Source organism: Pimephales promelas, chromosome 25, assembly GCF_988280905.1.
Source record: "Pimephales promelas chromosome 25, fPimPro1.hap1.1, whole genome shotgun sequence".
Taxonomy (NCBI): domain Eukaryota; kingdom Metazoa; phylum Chordata; class Actinopteri; order Cypriniformes; family Leuciscidae; genus Pimephales; species Pimephales promelas.
The window spans coordinates 9040961-9058214 of record NC_142793.1 but is presented as its reverse complement, the minus strand read 5'-3'; the positions used below and the strand labels follow the sequence as shown (position 1 = coordinate 9058214).

At 38.1% G+C, this 17254-nt stretch overlaps 1 protein-coding gene across 5 annotated transcripts in view; it reads right to left on the bottom strand.

The window, feature by feature from the left end:
• Window positions 1-17254, bottom strand: part of brsk2a (BR serine/threonine kinase 2a) — a 321319-nt gene that overhangs the window by 11922 nt on the left and 292143 nt on the right. For 4 of the 5 annotated variants that reach the window (XM_039663149.2, XM_039663145.2, XM_039663146.2 and 1 more), the window contains 6 exons: window positions 13851-13911; window positions 10396-10603; window positions 9894-9942; window positions 6480-6603; window positions 5810-5990; window positions 2670-2759 (listed from right to left, as the gene is read on the bottom strand). In XM_039663149.2, coding sequence (XP_039519083.1) covers window positions 2670-2759; window positions 5810-5990; window positions 6480-6603; window positions 9894-9942; window positions 10396-10603; window positions 13851-13911 — 713 coding nt within the window. Of the gene's footprint in view, window positions 1-2669; window positions 2760-5809; window positions 5991-6479; window positions 6604-9893; window positions 9943-10395; window positions 10987-11031; window positions 11129-13850; window positions 13912-17254 lie in introns of all 5 variants that reach the window. The other variant, XM_089127803.1, reaches the window with a different exon arrangement.

The following is a 17254-nucleotide window of genomic DNA, read 5'->3' as shown; positions in this document are numbered from 1 at the left end:
AATTATAATTTTTTTTTTTTTGAAAATTTCTCAAAACACCAAAAAAAGAAAAGAAAAATATTACAAAAAACGAGTAAAAAAAAAAAAAAGATTTTTTTTTTTTTAAATATGAATCCCGCCCTTTGGGTCCACCCGAACACCCCGAGTGTGACTCTGAAACGAACAACCCCAGAGGGTTAAAAAAGTTGAAAATTCCCTAAATCTTTTGTTTGTTTGCTTTTTTTTTTTTGGTTTATAAATCGGATCAGCGCATTAGCACATTAGCACATGCTGTGTGTGCTCTTCATCATGCCCAGATCAAGCAAATGAACAATTTCCCATTAACAAGCATGGGACCACAGTAGGGGCGAGACTTCGGTTGGGTGATTATTAGACAAGTTTGTGTGGATGATTATGCTTGTTTGGAATAAAAATTGTCTCATGAAACTAAAGAACATTGGGAGGTTAGTTATTTTCATACACACAGAAAACCACAACCTCCTCCACAAAATAACAATTAATTCAGGGGTTTATTTTTGGACCGGTACGTGCAATCTGACTGCAGTGAGTATGTGCCATTCATCTGTGCAGTGCCGTAGTGCGTTCAAAACACAGTGAGTCATACAGCGCTGAATGAGACGTGAAGAGCAATGAATGTGACATGTTTGAGTGAAAGGGAAGGAGAAAGAGAGATAGACAGTAAAAGAGAACAGAGAAGGACGACAGGAGGAGAAAAAGGGAGGATCTACTCTCTTGAGGTGCTCTGGAAATGTCTTCCTGTTGCCCAACACTCCCTGAAATCTCCCAAGAGTGGCAGTACACTCTTGATGACCACTTCACCCTCTTGTTATGATATACTACTTAACGATAGGTAAAAGTTATAACTAATGTGTGTGTGTATATATATATATATATATATATATACACACAGTGGGGTCCAAAATACCATTAGCAAAAAATGCTTAAATATTTAGCATTTTTAGATCAGCATCGTTTGAAGGATCATGAGATTTTAATAATATATTAAAATAGAAAACAATTATTTTTAAATTGTAATATTACTGTTGTCGCCCCCCCCCCCCCCCCCCCCCCACACACACACATTTTTATCAAATAAATGCAGCCTTGGTTAACATAAGAAACTTATTATAAAAGTTTTATAATGGATAAACAACTTTGAGTGTAGAATACATATCAAAGATATGTATATATAAGAGTTCAGATGCAAAAGCCTCTAAATGCCATTTGAAATTTTCTTCTTTAATGATGATTTTTATAAAAAACTTGTATATTTAAGTTCAGTAATTTCACTTAAATAACAATTAATAGGTAATTATCATTGCCATTTAAGTGAAATCACTGAACTTAAACATACAAGCTTGATAAAAATGATCATTCTAGAAGAAAATTTTAAATGGCACTTAGAGGCTTTTGCATCTGAACTCTTCATATATAGTATTTCTCTTATTTAGTATTTTGTCTAGTTTCTAGTCCAAATATCTAAAAAATCTTAAATCAAAATGCATTTACTAGAGGATACAATAATATTTTATCTTGTTTTCTGAGGTCAGATATTTTAGCTTTTTTAAGCAACAATTCACTTAATTTTGATTTATTTACCCAGAAAACAAGAGAAAATATTAATGGCATTTTCTCATTTAGTAAATGCATCTTGATTTAAGAATTTTTTAGATATTTGGACTAGAAACAAGATAAAAAATACTATGTAAGAAAAGTATTTTTTTGCAGTGAACATGGACTGTGATGCTATTTTCTTCTAGAAACAAACTTTGTTGCATTATTTTCCTCTTATCACCGTAAAGCTGCCTAAAGGTGACTTGCCTGACTTGACTTTTAGAACAAATAACATGAAAAAGTTACTAAATATACAGCAACTAAATATCTTTAGAGTTCCATTGCCAGAAATAATATTGTTCCAATACTGGAACATCTGTGTTGGTGTGCATTTGATAAAACCTAAAAAAAAAAAAAAGTTGGGTTAAATGTATTGCTTTTGTCTAAAAGATGTTGTTGTTCATCTATCAGACCAGTAGGTGGAGCTGTTATCAGGGAGATGGTTTTGGGACACAGTCAAATATCATCATGTGTCAAAAAGAGAGGACGTGCACCGGGTAAATGAAGAATTACAAAAAAGTAGCTTTCTTTTCTTTTCTCTTTCTGATGAACCACATAACCAGCTTTTTGAGGTATTTTGAGGTATTAGAAGGTATACACTGAAAAATATTGTCTCAAAACTTAATATTTGTATTGTAATGTCCCTGATTTGTGTCTTTTGTGTTCTGTTTGGTTTAGCACAATAGCTGTCTGATCAAATTGTTGGGGACAAAGCAAGACTTCCGTTTTGGGATTATCCCGACAAGAAAACCTTTATATTACCAGCCCAAATAAGGACACAGTCTCCCAAAGCCAGAAATCATGAAGGCTTGGAGAATTGTCAGGGAATGCTACCGCTAATGCCGCCTGAGAAACGGGAGCATCGGTGTAGCCGAAGGGAATCACCAATAACTGCAAAACTCCCCATCTCTTCTAGCGTCTGCAGGGTGGGATCATATACTGTGATGCTGTGCTGTGGTCGAGGGGTGCGGGGGCATGCGTGATGAAGGAGAGCTATGAGAGGGAACATGGGGCTCGGGTCGGGGCGGGGGAAGGGACAGGGGATTCATACTCACCAGACAGCTGTTGGACCCCCGGCTGGTCGTGTGTGCTTAACAATTGCGCCTGGATCGTCTCTACCACCCGCTTAAAGCGCCGACTTGGACCTACAATAAAGTGTAACAGGTCTCATGTAAAAAGAAAAGGGTCTGTTGACATGTTCTTGTTGAAACTGGAAGGGTTTCCTTAAGAAGGATTATTTGACTACTCATTCAAGTCATGTTTGCACCATAGTAAAAGGAGAAATACATCCACAGACAGAAAAATCTTAATGTGAACCATGTGGGCCTTTTAGAAATCTGACAGGAATTTATTGTAAATTGTTATTGTCCTTCTTATCTCAGCTAGGTGGATAACACAGTCTCATCCCAAAAAGTCATATGACTGACGTCTTGGGACGTTTTTTGACCGTACGTCAATATCCGCCTTTTTAGGGCCCCCTTAAACGTCGGTAGATGGCGATCCCGGGCCGTCATACAACTGACGCTTTACCTTTAACGTCAGTTAGGTGACGGGTTAGGTTTAGGTCTGGGGTAGAGTTAGGATCCCATAACCTCATCTACCGACGTTTAAGGGGGCCCTAAAAAGGCGAATATTGACGTATGGTCAAAAGACGTCCCAAAACGTCAGTTATATGACGTCTTGGGATGAGACCGGGTTGAGGTGGACAATGCCATGGGCCACACACTGCAGTAGAAAGAGCTGCGCTTTTTATGTGGAGACATAATGAATATTAATGGAAGAAAATAAAGGAGAATGATGTATTAGCCAATACTTCTACAACCTATTTTTAAGTGCTGTATTTATCTTAGTTGTTATTGCAACTTCTGCAATATATTGATGTTATAATTGGTGTGTAAGAGAGTATATGGCTCAATCTGAGAATTAAATGGAAATGTGTCTAAAGGTGTCTTCACATTGGCCCCGTTTACACCTGGTATTAAAGGAGAACTCCGGCGAACAATGAACCTTCGGTCTAATAAAACATCGGTACCTAGTCAATCGTTCTCTGAGTTTTGTTTTCATGATAATCGAATGTAAAGAGTTTTATCTCTAAAACTGTTTAGCGTATAATGCTAGTAATGGGGGCATTGAGTAAGTAAAAAGAAATCGCTAGTTTATACCACTAACAAGGCTCAAAATAGCCCCACACTAACGCAGTAACATAATGAGGCTCCATACATGCAAAACGAAGCATTGAGAACTTTGTAAGTGTACAGACCGTTTAATAAGAAGATACTTTATGAAGACAGTTCACTTCGCGTATACAGACAGGAGCCATCTTAAAAAATAGTCTCGATAAGTCGATCCCCGAAAGCCATTCATACAGTTCAGAAGTTCGTTGAACTTCATAAAGTTCAGATCACTCAGCACGACGTTCGTGGTTTGACTTATCGAGACTTATGGCTCCTGTCTGTATACGCGAAGTGAACTGTCTTCGTAAAGTATCTTCTTATTAAACGGTCTGTACACTTACAAAGTTATCAATGCTTCGTTTTGCATGTATGGAGTTGACTCGGAAATTGACTCGGAAAAAGATTCGTTCATTTTGATGATGATGATGAGATGAACGAAAGTGCATCACAGAACAGAGCAAGGTGAGCATTTGAGCTTATAAAACTTAAACTTTGTTATTTTTTTTTTTAAATGAGTGATCGTTTCGCTTGATAAGACCCTTATTCATCGTCTGGAATCGTTTAAAGCCCTTTGAACAGTTTGCAGTTTGCACTGAAACTGTCTTTTGGACCTTGAACCATTTGGTTCCCATTGAAGTCCATTATATGGAGAAAAATCCTGGAATGTTTTCATCAAAAACCTTAATTTCTTTTCGAATGAAGAAAGAATAACGTGGACATCTTGAATGACATGGGGGAGAGTAAATTATCAGCAAACGTTTTTTTTTTTTTGAAAATGTGAACTACTCCTTTAAGTTTACACAAGACAATAGGTCTCATTCCCTAACCATGCGTATTCATCAATTTGTGTGTGAAATCATACAAGTGTTTTCACAAACAAATTATAATTAAACTATAACTATTTTTACTAAAATGTACGCTAAATTTACAACAACAAAAAATAAACAACTGAAACAAAAAGTGAATTTTTTTTTTGAAAAAAACATATTTGAAATATGTGTTCTCAATTATATTTCAATTATATTTCAATTACTCAATTATATTGTGTGTGTTTGCTGAGCCTAATATATGGCCCTTACATGGACATGGTTTAGGTTTGTTTTATGCAAATGACTGACACTCATTTAGAAGAATACTCCAAATAGTTTAAGAACAAATTGTTGAGGATTAGTCCAATTTTTGTGTGTGTGTGTGTGTGTGTGTGTGTGTGTGTGAGAGAAGTTATGAGCATAAATACAAAAACTCCGCTAATTGTTATTAGTGAATGAGACCCAATGTCATTAAACTAGGCTGTAAAACATTTCACTAGAAAATACTATTTCTTTCTACTTCATAATTTCACATTAAATGTGAAATGTTACTTCTTTGAAACTGTAAAATTTACTACAGTAGCAATTTCTGAGTGAATCTTTTATCAAAGTAATCCCTTCACCAAATGTTTTTCAGTGTAGTTTCACTATCCTACCTAATGGCTGTTATCACTCAAAAATATCCCCCCCCCCCCCTGGCATTTCTCATGTAGTAAAATGTTTGAGTAATAAACAGAAGTTAACCTTCTTGTATAGCAACAATGTATTGATGACTAGAAATACAAATTATTACCAAATTGTACATATTTATAGCTTTAAAACATGTTGAATCTAATTGGGAACAAAGGCAGTCAAAATTATGGCTAAATATATGATAAATCCCATAAAAATGTTAGTCCAGAGCAAATACACAAATATCGAGATGCAAAAAGGCAGAAAAATATAAAGATATATATATTTTTTAGCTTTTATCATCCAACCATGCTGCCAAATTGACCCAATATGCTCTACCAGGGATCGTTTTTCTTGTAAAAATACTGCTGCAGGTTATTATAACAAATTCAATGTGATTATCCCAAATAAGATTCAAAAAGGTACAAATAATTAACCTTTTTTACTTTTTCCCCACAGCTATTTTTGTGTTTTCAAGCTAGACCCGTGATCTACGGGCTTGATGATTGGTGTTGATTGCAGGTGCTGTGTTGTGTTTACCTGAGAGCAGAGTAAAGGTGACTGAATAGATGCCGTTCTCCTTGGTGGTCACGGTGCTCTCGGTGTACGTGATGTCAACCTGGAACTTAACAGGCTTTTGGAAGACGGTGGGACCGGCTGTAGATTTGTACTCGGCCCGAAAACTCGTCTGCGAGACGACGCTGTGACTGAGGCTGGGTATCTGAGGGAGGAGAACGGCAAAGCTCCATTAGCTCTTACATATTTGGAAGCACCTCCATGGAAACTTGTGGCTATTTATAACTTTCGTGTAGCCGAATGTGAGGAAAACATCACTAACCACAAGCAAGTTTTTAAACAGACATTTAAACCACTTGCCGGTCTAAATGACACACTAAACTCCTTTCCCTTTTCCACAAACCTCTCGAGGCACAACATCTATATGCTAATGATTCATGCCTGGCGTTGATTTTCCATTGACCTCTAATGAAAGAGGCAGCCACAGGGAAGGATGGAAACATCACACACTAGCATTTTACAGAAATGAAACACAAATCAGAAAGGTGTTTGCAAACGTAAAAACACAGGCTTCCTGCTGCGTCTTTCGATCTGATAGAGAGAACGTAGAAGCATACATTCAAATATATTCATAGCTGTCGTCCACAACATTGGAATGAAACGGGATTGGAGCCATGCAAAACAGATTTCTCACCGAGAGAAAAGCGTGGACGATGTCGGCTTTTATAGAGCTCAGTGGCTTGTCCTTAATAACCACGAAGATCTGTTCTTCTTTCTCTAGGTTGATGAAGTTACCGAACCAAGATTTTTTGGCAAGTCTGCAGGGCGAGAGAAATACAAAACATGAACTGTTTATGAAGTCTTCATATCAGTGAGCAACAAGAGCAGTCCATATCAGAACTCAGAATAAGAGCAACCCTATGGCGCTTATGCAAAATAAATTGATATTGAATAATTTATAAAAGGGACTCTATGAAAGATCGGCACACAGCAGAGCATCTACCATGAATTAACATGATGAACTTTGCATGAGGTTATATTGATGATGGCTGTAAGAAATATTTATTCGTACAAAAATCCATAAGATGCTCTTGCTGCACAGCTAAAATAGTAAAAAAAAAATATATATATATATATATTATTATTATTTGACCCCTTTAAGAAATGTTTATTGATATTTTGTCTCGGTGGCCATGCTGACTTAGCAATGCTAGGAAATTTAAATAAACAAATTCTAAAAATATTTCTACGGCAACTAGCTGCCGTTATATGCATTTGTAACCCATATTTAGAGAAAGTATTGTTAAACAACTGTTGCAATTTTGCTGCAGTAGTTCTCTGAGAATTAAACCATCTCTGTTGATGGAAAATCAACCAAAACCCCAGGTGTTTAAACTAGCAGCTGTAAATTGGCCTTGTTTTCACATATAAAGGAATAACTGTCTGTCTAAACATTATTCTAGCTCTAAAAAGCTTCAGTTCGCCAGTGTTGTGTATCAACAAAGCACAGTCGCTCACAACTTAGCTTCCAGAAACTGATTTATGGCAGAGGATGACAAAAGAAAGCAGAGAGTGCTGCGGCTTATCCAGCTGGCGCGGAGAGCGAGAGAGAGGCGGATAAGTTATGGAAGACAAAATAGAAAACAAAAGAGGATGAGGCATCACTCCGTGTGGGGGAGAGAGTTTGTGACTGCTGTCTGCTGTGCGCCGAGACCCTCGGTGGGAGAAAGATATGACTGAGCTTCCATTAGAGAGGAAAAAAACACTAAATGGTTTAACAGAGGCAAACATAACTCACAATGGTTTCTGAAGTGCTAAGGGGGTTTTACATCAACACTGTTGTTGGGTAAGTATTGCTCAAGGTCTACAATTCGTCTTTTTCAGAGGAGGTTTGTTGGCGGCCGTATTTTAAAGGTGTTTCCAGCACAAAACTTAATGGTAAGCTAGAAAAGCACTATTGCTTTTTCATGGAAAACAAATGTCCATGTATATACATTTAAATAACACTTTAGAGTAAGGTTTCATTAGTTAACATTAGTCAACAAATTTTGTTAACATGAACCACGAATGAACAATACTTGTAAATGTAAGTAAATGTTACATTATTCAACTTAAAACTTGTATTTGTTAACATTAGTTACAAGATCTTAATGACAAATCGATGCACCTTTTGATGGAAATGAATGTTGTGATGATATTTCCATCAAGAAGTGCATACATTTTTGGTTAAGATCTTGTCCAAGAGTCCAGCACTCTGTATTGACATACTGGAATATGGCCATGATGTGTCTTCATACATGGTTGTTCAAGAAATTAAAAGCTACACACTCCATCAGTAAGGGTTAGAAGAACTGATGCCAAACGTATAACATGCTAAACACACAATAATCACTGCAATAATGACCCCAATCATCGACTTTTAACCATTTGCCCATTTAAATCCAAACAGTGACTTTTTTTGGCGAGGTAGTATATATAGAAACAATGTAATTAATAGCTTTTTATCAGTGGCGCCTCCAGAAATTTTTCGTAGGGGTGGCCAGATGGGGCCAGTTAAAATCTTGGGGTGGCACACCAAAACTACAGTATAAACCATAATTTCAGAATTGTTTTCTACTGTTGTAATAAACCAGCCTGTAGAAAACTATCAGAAAGACTTAAGGAAACTCCTACTGATATACTTTGGTTTATTGTGTAATATTTAATGTTACTAATGATATTAGTAGGGCCCAACTAATATATATTACATTGTATATAATGATATATATTATATGATATAAGGGTCCTTGCCCCACAGCAAATTTCCAGATACTTACATAATTGTGATGAATTTAATCATGTTTAAGTTATTAGTTTGCAGTGTAAGATTACAGTTAACACCTTTAAATATTACATAAATGTATTATGAATGTTTAATACACTTAATGAGTGTATACATCAGCAGCAAAAAGTAATTCTTGAAAAAATCTGCACAGTAATTTTATAAAATCTAAATATGTTAATAAAAAAAATTACTATTAGTTCTCTTTTAAAATTCAATCAGGCAATCATGTCACAATTTTATATTTATATATTAATGTCAAGAATTCAGAAGTGCATAGCCTAAACTACAAATAAATTATATACAATTAAATTATGCTTATTTAAAATGTATTGAGCAGGCTAGGTATAACAAAATATATTGGCTTTTAATAATATTTCAGTGCGCAAACCCATGATTACATGAAAAACAGAGAGCACACAGCGTGTATGCGCATCGCGGGTGCAGAATGATGTGCTCAAAGCAACATGGAGTCACAGTGTGCAGCAGCACTGCGCTTCATAAGTGTGCATTTAAAAGCTCATGTCACAAATCGAAGAAATGTTGAGCGCACAAAATAATCCTAGTGCGATTTGTTCCTTTGTTTCACAGTTATTGTGCGTTTGATGCCGATTCATAAATATGTATGTGTGATCAAACAGAACACGGTAGTGAGTCGTTTAAAAACAGCAACAAACTCCAAGAAAATAAAGTAATTTTATGCGAATATACAGACTTTTATCTACAGATCATGCATTTATAATGTCAATATATCATATTGGAGAGAGTTTTACCGTTCATCCAAGAGGCGCGCGTGCTGTTTGAATATGAATGGAGAATGATTGACAGCCGCAGAGGAGGGAAAACGAGTTTATACTTTAATGATGTAAATGTACTTCTGTCCCTCACATTAAGCTATGGAATGACTTCAGATGACTTTGTCACCCAAACTGACGTGAAAAAAAGCGGGAGGCGCCGAAAAGCGCGCTGTTTGCATCCCTGCCTGTCCAAACGTGGCAAAAAAGCTGCTGTAACAGTATACCATTTGGCACTTAAAAAGCACGTCACGACACATAATTCCCCGTCTTCTTTTACTTAAGAATATTTTTGACTTATTTATAAAATGCATAACTGATGCTACAAAAATTAATACTGGCCATTGGGGTGGCCAATGGGGTGGCCAGGAGTCGGCCAGGGGTGGCCATGGCCACCCCTGGCCACCCCCTGGTGGCGCCATTGCTTTTTATTCAATAGCTTGATAAAGATACAATAGAAATCAAAGGAAAATCCATGAGGATGTGTACTCACTCTGGGGAAGACTCTGGCGTGAGGCTGGACATTTCCTCTTGAGTGGGGACTGTTCCGAATAAAGCAAAGATGTTTTTATCAGTCATCAAGGTCGTATGACTTTCAAATAGTTCTTTAACTAATTTAACATCTCACTAAGTAGGACAAACATAATTAGAGCCTATAGTTGCATGCAAATGAGGTTGCTCATTCAACTTTGCTTTAAAAGTTATACCAACAATAATGGGTCGCATGCAGCGAAAGCTATTTAGAAATGCAACTGGTGCTACTGAAACAAAGTACCAAGGTGGTAACCATGGAAGCAGGCTTATTATTAGTTTTACAGTCAGTTTATGTAAATGAGACAATTTAGCCACAACAAGCATTAAAAAAAATCCTGGAGGAGGTAAGAGCTTTATTTTAGGTCTATAATGACCCGTGACCCGACAAGTGGTTTGGAGAATGGATAAATGGATGGATGAATTGTAGATTGTTGACTGCATCCACCAGTTTCTCACGATACCTTGCAGTTTCCTGCGGTGAAAGCGTGGCGAGCCCAGGAAGCTGTTCCTGATGGAGTTGAGGCGAGTCTTCCAGGGCATTCCCCCGATGGAGGGGCTGGGGGGTGGCGTAGGGGTCGGCGTTCCCGCTGGGCTGTCCTTAGGCGTGTGCACGGGCGTTCCTTTGGGGGTAGGGATAGGGCTGCCCCTTGGAGAGGGGTGGGGGGTCACCTGTATGGTAGGGATAGATTTGGTGGTGTGGTCAGAGCCGGGCACAGGGTGAAAGTGGTGTAGACGGATGGGGGAAAGAGGGACAACAGGCCTAAAAGGGACTGAGAGCGTAGGGGGAGTGATGGAGGCGGGGGTCACCCGTCGCACCAGTGGGGAGCCCGGAAAACAGGGAGCTTGAGGCTGACACGGAGTCGAAGGTTCTGACTTGGCTGTCAAAATGGGTTCCGGCTCGGTTTCAGGTAAAGGGTTTGATCGGACGGACTGTAAGGGTTTGTCTTTGGGTTTGGCTGGAAGAGTTTGGGTCTTTGGGTAGGGCAAGAGAAACTCAGATATAGAGTTTGGTGTTAGGGAGTTAGACGTTGGGGATTTCGCCCCACTTTGTTCTGAGTTTGGTTTTAGGGAGTTAGACGTTGGGGATTTTGCCCCGCTTTGTTCTGAGTTTGGTTTTAGGGAGTCAGTGATGCTAGAACTGGGGGACAAGAGCAGCTCAGTGGACTTAGGCGGGACACAGAACTTTCGGACGGGCTTTAGGGGAGGTCGAGAACCAGAGCAGAACACATCGAGATATTAAGGCACGAGTCACAAAGCAGCAAGGGTAAAACACACAAAAAGGGAAGGAATGATTTAGGGAGAACAAGGATCCGTGGTGATGCAGAAGAAACAAAAGAATCATGCAGTTAGCAAAAGACCGGTGAGCCAAAGATGCAACAAGACCATTGTGAAGAGCAAATCAAGAGTCTTTTCAGGCACACCAATGGGAAAATAAAAAGGGACATTTCTTCCGTGAAATGAGCAACTTCAAACATGAAATCATGAATGAGAGGTGTGGACAACGCAATTTGCAGTATCTGGGTGAGCGACATATAACATCCATGATTAGGGCTGGGCAAAAAAAACGATTTTTCGATTAATCGTTTTTTAAAATGTGTTCGATTCAAAATCGATTCTCAACGGCCACGAATCGATTTTTTCCATATAAAGGGCTCGCGGACGCGGTGCTGCATCTTCTCGTCTCTCTGCACTAGGCAAGCGCCAAGCACTGCAGCTGTCGATACACACACGCGTTTAGGAGTCGGGACATGACGGAATATTCACTTAACAATCGGGCCAGCATTGCATCGTAACCTATGATCGTAACTAACGTTTATCATTTTCACGTCTTTTTTTGTTTTACAAGCAATGTTACACAGTACAGCACAGTACAACCTAAATCTGCCTCACAAACAGCTCGCCAGAAACAAAAGTTTTGTCCCTGGATTATATCACTTTAACAGTTAAAACACGCGACATTGTCAAAACTCTGGTCTTGGTGAGTAACCTCGTAAAGACAGTCGGTAATGTCTTAAATTAGCATTAAAAGCGTGTGACAGAAAGTTAATGAAACAATATGGATTCGCGCACTAGTTCTTAAAGTGAACGCAGCCATTTGTGTCAGTCATTAATTCTGTTGTCATAACAACAGAATATAGTATTAATTGTAAGCAATCAGAATTAAAAGCCTTTGTATTTAATTCAGTCTGGACTAAAAAGACTATCCAGTGTTATTTTACATTGGATTACTTTATTCAGTTTCTGTAGTATATCTGACATACCCAAAAAAACTACCCCAAAATGTCTCTTAATTTGTGTCTTTATTCTATTGTATTTATTTGTGCTACTTTTTTCAATTTAATTTAAAGATTGAAATCAAGCTTCCATACATAAACTTTTAAAACAAAAAACAAAAATAAACAAAAAAATTACATTACCATTTAGGTAAGATCAATGTAAAAAAATGTCTAAATATTTATATATTTATTTATCTATATCTATCTTAAACATAAAATAACATGATACTGTTTGATCAAGCTGTGCGACTGTTCTGACTTTTTTTGCACATTGCATCAAAATCCTGTTTATTCTTTGTATGCATTTAGTGTACCTAAAATAAAAAGAGTTTTATATACAGGTTTATGGCTCTTAATTTCTTTGTATTAATTAACCACTAGTAAACTTATGTCCACTGTTCTTTTTTATAAATATAGGATTTGTATTACATCTTCATTATAGTCGAATCGAGAATCAAATCAGGAATCGAGAATCGAAATCGAAAATTGAATCGAGAATCGAAATCGAATCGAACTGAGAGCTTGTGAATCGAAATCGAATCGAAACTGAAATGTGAATCGATACCCAGCCCTATCCATGATAAAGAAAAGGACTTGTTGTATCATCCTGCCATTTTTGACTTTGTCCAAAAAAATCATAGTAGTGGTGTATTTAAGTAACTGAATTTATGAATTGCATTTCAATGTATTTTTAAATAAATTAATATATAGGACAAAGAGGAGTCATGTCATTGACCAATATGAATTTGAACTCAGAATAATCTGCTAACAAACTAACGTCAGAGAAAATGCAAGGCCGGACTGCGTCCACATTCAGAACTTCTCAAATCTCAAAACACATTGAAATGGAATATTTTAAGCACTTTTGCCTCTTCACAGTTGGAATCCAGCAAAGTAATCAAAGCAAACTAATTCAAAAGCAGTGCATTAACCTAATTCATGTCAAACATGAAAATAATGTCTTTAAAATCCACACATTTCATGTGACATACAGATTTAGAGTAAACTTCTAAATCAATTTCCACTTGGAAACTGTTCTATACGTTGCTGAGCTTTAGTGCAAGGCCTCTGTAATCTGTGAGCTGTCTTAAACAAGTCAACTGGAAAAGTTTAGCCAAGAGCTTCTGTGCTAATCAGAGGAGTGGGATTTTCTACAGCTTTCCCTGAGCTGGATTTCCAGCAGATAGGATGAAAGGATATATCTCCATGAAACAAAAACTGATTTCTTCTACGACTCACTCTTGCGTTCTTCCCATTCTTGTTTACTTTGCTTGCTAGAGGCCAAAATGCTATTTCCAGGCATCCTACACCTTACGACCAGTTAGGGCAGTCATTAGGGCTTAAAACAAATACTTCCCAATGAATTGTCACCAAAACACTCACCTACTAAGATCCTAAAGAGTTTGAGTCAAGAGCACTTTGCTTATTACTATCATCTGCATATGTATAGTCCAAATTTAAAATGTCACAGCCAACAAAATAATCCAAATTCTTTTTTTTATCAAGACAACTCCACCACTCACAGTCGTGTAGTTTGTGCAGTGTAACGTGTGTGATGGTTGCCATGAAGGTGATTGAGCAGCTGCGTGCTGATTGGTGGACAGACAGGAGCAGGTGTGCTGGGGGCGGAGCTTACTCACCCGTGGGCTGCTGAGAGGACTGGTGGAGAGACCAGAGGACGCCCCGCTGATGGACCGAGACCTGTGTGGACACACACCAGAAAACACACATGGTGAGGAGGGACAGGAAGTGAGAACAGTACTGATGTACACAATCTATTATAAACGGGGAACATTTACCTCATTCACAGATACTAAGCAATTTAAGTTTTATAAGTCTAAAAGTTTACCATACCTTTTTCCTAAAACATTCATGAATCACGTGATACTGAAGAATGGAGTAAATCCATCTTTAATCACAAGAATACATTCTATTTAAATTGAAAAAAGCTATTTTAAATTGTAATACTTGTTCACGGTGTTACTGTTTTCACTGTGTTTTGATTAAATAAATGCAGTCTTGATGAGCAGAAGAGACTTCTTTCAAAAGCATTAAAAAAATTCTCACTGACACAAATCTTTTGAACATATAATGTGTATTAAATATATTTTTGTCCCAGATAAAATCCACCTAGTTATTGTTATTCAATCCGGTTTCGTGGCTTATGATGTATTTTTTTATGCATATATAGTCCAAATAATTGTATATTTAGGATTGTTTTTTAAATAAAACGCAATTATATCTTCAAGCGTTGCTGTGTCATTATGTGCTGTAACTGTTCAAAATGGTAATATCCTTTTATTTTCAGCTTTAAATGAACAAAATACATTTTCAAAGTGTTCTCAGACTTCTCCACCAACATTCATCTGGTCATTCTCTCCACATTCTAATCACTTTTGCCACTTTGAATCTTGATCTCTGTCCTGCTGTCTCTCTGGATCTGAAATCCAGGTCAGATGTCAGGTCTGTTTGGGATGAAAACAGCGTCCTCAACCCTAAAGCACTGAGGCGGACAGCGGCCTTAATCTGAGCCCCTATGTCCCAAAAAAGAGGGGAAGCTTCACTAAGAACAACACATGCAAATGTGTCAGCAAGAGTCTGAAGAAAGACCAAGATAAAGGGTCAAGAAGATTTGCTTGGATCTTTTGACATTTGTTTTGAAACATCCTGCAAGTTTCATAGCTTAAAGGTGCAGTGTGTACATTTTAGCAATTTCTAGTGGTGAGGTTGCGAATTGCAGCAAACAGAAGTTAAAAATGTTTTCAAAACACTTAGTCGCGAGCAATAGCGAGTCGGCTGATACTGTTTCCTATGCAATGACATTAGCAGAACAGTGGGCGTTTAATGACAAGCTTTAAAGGAGTGGTTCACTTCGGAATTAAAATTTCCTGATAGTTTACTCTCCCCCACGTCATCCAAGATATGCATGTCTTTCTTTCTTAAGTCGAAAAGAAATTAATGTAGCCTGGTTAAAACCAGACCATTTTCAGTTGTAACCGAGTTATGGTCTGGCAAAGCATCATAGACAAATCATTTCCAAAGGGGCGTCACCAATGGACGTCACGGATAGACCTAAAACCAATCAGAGCGATGAAGGAGTTGCCATATGCAGAGCGGCGGAGAAACATCTCAGAGTGTTGTTCTTTGCTCAGTTTTTAAAGGGTTAGTTCACCCAAAAATGAAAATTCTGTCAGTATTTACTCACCCTCATGTTGTTCCAACCCCGTAAGACCTTCGTTCATCTTCGGAACACGAATTAAGATATTTAAGATATTAAGATCGCTCCTGCATACAGTCCATACGCTTCTTGAGGGACTGGCTCTTGCTGTCCTCGAAAAGTCATTAAAGAAATCGTTAAAATAGTCCAAGTGACTACAGGGGCTCAATCTTAAGTTTATCAAACGACGAGAACACTTTTGTGCGCAAAAAAACAACAAAAATAACGACTTTATTTCAACTATTCGTTTATTTCTCCCTCTGTGTGAGTCAGGTTACTAGTTTAATAGCGTAAGCTTCTGTTATTGTACGTCACACGCATCACACACACATGACCAGCGTCGGCCAATAGTGAGCCTACGTGTGACGTAGCTCTACGCAATCACACTACGTTAACCGACTTACAGGCTCATGGAGAAGGAAGTGAATAGTTGAAATAAAGTCGTTATTTTTTTTGTTTTTTTGCGCACAAAAGTGTTCTCGTCGTTTGATAAACTTAAGATTGAGCCCCTGTAGTCACTTGGACTATTTTAACGATGTCTTTAATGACTTTTCGGGGACAGCAAGAGCCAGTCCCTCAAGAAGCCTATGGACTGTATGCAGGAGCGATCTTAATATCTTAAATATCTTAATTTGTGTTCCGAAGATGAACGAAGGTCTTACGGGGTTGAAACAACATGAGGGTGAGTAAATACTGACAGAATTTTCATTTTTGGGTGAACTAACCCTTTAACAAAAAGGAAACGTTCAAATCGCTTAAAACAGACGCGATAGCTGATTCGAACGAGTGATGTTCGACGGCAGCATCCATCTTTGTAATGTAGGCTACAAAATCTGCTTCAAAATCCCAGCGCTGTCGTCATCGTGTAAACCCCGCCCAAACGTTTCTGATTGGTGCCGCCATTTCGACGGATTGGAAATGGGCTTGAATGAGCTCCAGACTAACTTTCAGAGCAAATCTAAATTTGACGGAAGTTGTATGGGCTTTCCCAGGCTAGGAAAAAGGGTCTTATCTAGAGAAACCATCGGCCATTTTCTAAAAAAATCGAAACATTTATATATATTTTTACCACAAATGCTCGTCTTGCGCGTCCACGACTTCACGCATTACATAATCACGTTGTAAAGGTCGGTAACGGCGGTAACCTGATGTTAGCTAAAATCCGTTGTTTTACCCTCTCTTTTTTTGGGGGTAAATGGCGATTGACTTAGGACCTGTTCACATATCGCGTATTTTGCGCGCTCAAGTTCAAATGTAGGTGCGCGGTATGCGCGCTCATAATGAAAACGACGCGGTCGTTTTTTCTAAGCGTGTCTGCGCCGCATCGAGATAAAAACATCTCAACTTTTCAGAATGCGCACCTTAGAATGCGCACCTTTTCAGAATGCGCACCTTAAACGCACAGTAGGTCACGTGACAAGAACCAACCGGAGCTTATCCGCCGTAGCGCTTTGGAAAAAGGAAAAACTAGATCTGAACTTAAGCCTACGTCACGCTTGACCTTTCAACGTGATTTTGTAATGTGTCGTGCATCGCAGATCTAGTGCAAGACGAGCTTTTGTGATTAAAAAGCATATGCATTTTTTTTTTTTTAGGTAGGGGTAGATAAGACCCTTATTCCTCGGCTGGGATCATGTAGAGCCTATGAAGCTGCACTGAAACTGCAATTTGGACCTTCAAACCGTTGAAGTCCACTATATGGAGAAAAATCCTGGAATTTGCTCAAAAACCTTAATTTCTTTTCGACTGAAGAAAGAAAGACATGGACATCTTGGATGACGTGGGGGAGAGGAAATGATCAGAAAATGTAAATTCTGAAGTGAACTA